Here is a 1,879-nt window from a genome sequence, read left to right on the forward strand (position 1 = left end):
GGGTCGGAGGGGGCAATTTACCGCGAAGCAATGCTACACATACATAGCTAATCAAGCCGATAACTGTGAGGGGGCACTCACAGTTATCGGCTTGATTAGCTGGGCCCCTCACAGTTATCGGCTTGATTAGCTGGAATTGTCGTGCATGCACGTGATACCTGCGTGCTTTACCTGAGTGGTCCTAGTACTTTTACTTTTATTTACTTAAATTAATTAATTAATTGCGTGTGCGCCGATCTACAGGCAGAGGTAGGTCCAATGTATATCTCTCCACTCCCATTGATACCGGAGAGCATTGCGTTTGCGTACAATCAAATGAGTAGACAGAGCTTCACACGCCCATAGCGACCACTTAATCAGCCATGGAGGTAGTGACGGGTGCCATCGGAAGCCTGCTTCCAAAGCTGGGCGAGCTGCTTAAGGAGGAGTACAAGCTGCAGAAGGGCGCCAAGAAAGATGTCCAGTCTCTTACGAGAGAAGTTGCGAGCATGCAGGCTGCGCTTGGCAAGGTAGGGCAGACCCCGCGTGAGCAGCTCGACGAGCAGGTCAAGCTATGGGCAGGAGAAGTCAGGGAGCTATCCTATGTCATGGAGGACACAATCGACACCTTTCTGGTCCGCGTCGAGGGCTCTGAGCCTGAGGTCAACTCAGACGGCTCCGCTTTCGGTGCGCTCATGAAGAAGATGGCCAAATTGTTCGACAAGGGCAAGACTCGCCATCAGATTGCAGATGCGATCAAGGACATTAAGGACCGGGTCCAGGAGGTTGCTCAACGGCGAAGCAACTACAAGATCGATGACATCGTCGCAAGTCCTCCTTCCTCAACCACCATCGACCCCCGTCTCTCGGCTCTCTACAACAAGATTACTGACCTTGTTGGCATCGATGAGCCGAGGGAGGAGCTAATCAAGAGGCTCGCGGAGGGCGGCGATGCAATCAAGGTTGTCTCCCTTGCTGGATTTGGGGGATTGGGCAAGACAACTCTTGCCAAAGCAGTATATGAAAGCTTGAGAGCACAGTTTGATTGTGCGGCCTTTGTTTCGGTGTCTCAGAATCCTGACATAACAAGGGTCTTCAAGAAGATGTTGCATCAACTTGACCATAAAAAATACGCCCACATCAACGAAGCATCATGGGATGAAACACAACTCATCGATGAACTAAGGGAGTTCCTTCGGACAAAGAGGTACCAATCAAGATTGCTTGTTTGCCAAAGCTTTTGTTTTTTACATTTTGTTTGAGACGTTTACTTGACTGCATTGAACACACATGAACACATAGAGTTGTTCTTAACTTGGTTTCTCCTCTAACCCCCCCCCCCCCCCCCCCCCCCCCCTTGCAAGGATGCAGAGTGAAATCACCCAAGCGTTCGAATGATTCATTATATTTGGTATAGGTGCATGTATAAGCACCGACACACTGGGACCATTGAAAAGCATGGCAAGAAATTTGAAGGCCTGAAGTGGAGCCAAGCAGAGGAGCTTACAGAAAACTTGTTTAAAAGACAAAACATGTTTCTTTACCTTTCTTGAGATAAATTTATTATTTAAATTCTTCTTATGTTGGTCTAACACATTGAACAGGTTCTGCCAGTACACCCTCTCTAATTAAATCAATGACGACCCCAAAAAAATTAAATCAATGACGGAGATTAAAACACACTAAAAAACTCTTCGGATGGGAGGGTACGGTGGTCAATTAAAAACTAATCAATTAATTAGTCCGTAACATTTACCTGATACTAAAAACCCATCGTATATGGATAGTTCACACCCAACTTTTAAAAGATTTATTTAAACATATGTATAGATAGTCTAGACTAACTCTTTTTTCATATAAATGTACTCCCTCTGTTGAAAAATATAAGATGTTCTAATTA

The 1,879-nt window shown here is 45.7% G+C and overlaps 1 protein-coding gene across 1 annotated transcript; it reads left to right on the top strand.

Annotated features, from left to right (window-relative positions):
- Positions 1-362: 362 nt before the first annotated feature.
- LOC109777921 (disease resistance protein Pik-2-like) lies at positions 363-1,611 on the top strand. Its single transcript, XM_073495851.1, has 2 exons — positions 363-1,186; positions 1,584-1,611. The coding sequence occupies exons 1-2, from the start codon at positions 363-365 to the stop codon at positions 1,609-1,611; spliced, it is 852 nt and encodes a 283-aa protein (XP_073351952.1).
- The last annotated feature ends 268 nt before the right edge of the window (positions 1,612-1,879 follow it).

This window comes from Aegilops tauschii, chromosome 3 (assembly GCF_002575655.3).
Source record: "Aegilops tauschii subsp. strangulata cultivar AL8/78 chromosome 3, Aet v6.0, whole genome shotgun sequence".
Lineage (NCBI taxonomy): Eukaryota > Viridiplantae > Streptophyta > Magnoliopsida > Poales > Poaceae > Aegilops > Aegilops tauschii.

What these genes read in the sequence shown, in the direction of transcription:
- LOC109777921 (XM_073495851.1), top strand. Translation starts at nt 363, where the DNA reads ATGGAGGTAGTGACGGGTGCCATCGGAAGCCTGCTTCCAAAGCTGGGC. An exon ending in GAGTTCCTTCGGACAAAGAG is followed by an intron (nt 1,187 to 1,583) that starts GTACCAATCAAG and finishes CACATTGAACAG; the next exon opens with GTTCTGCCAGTACACCCTCT.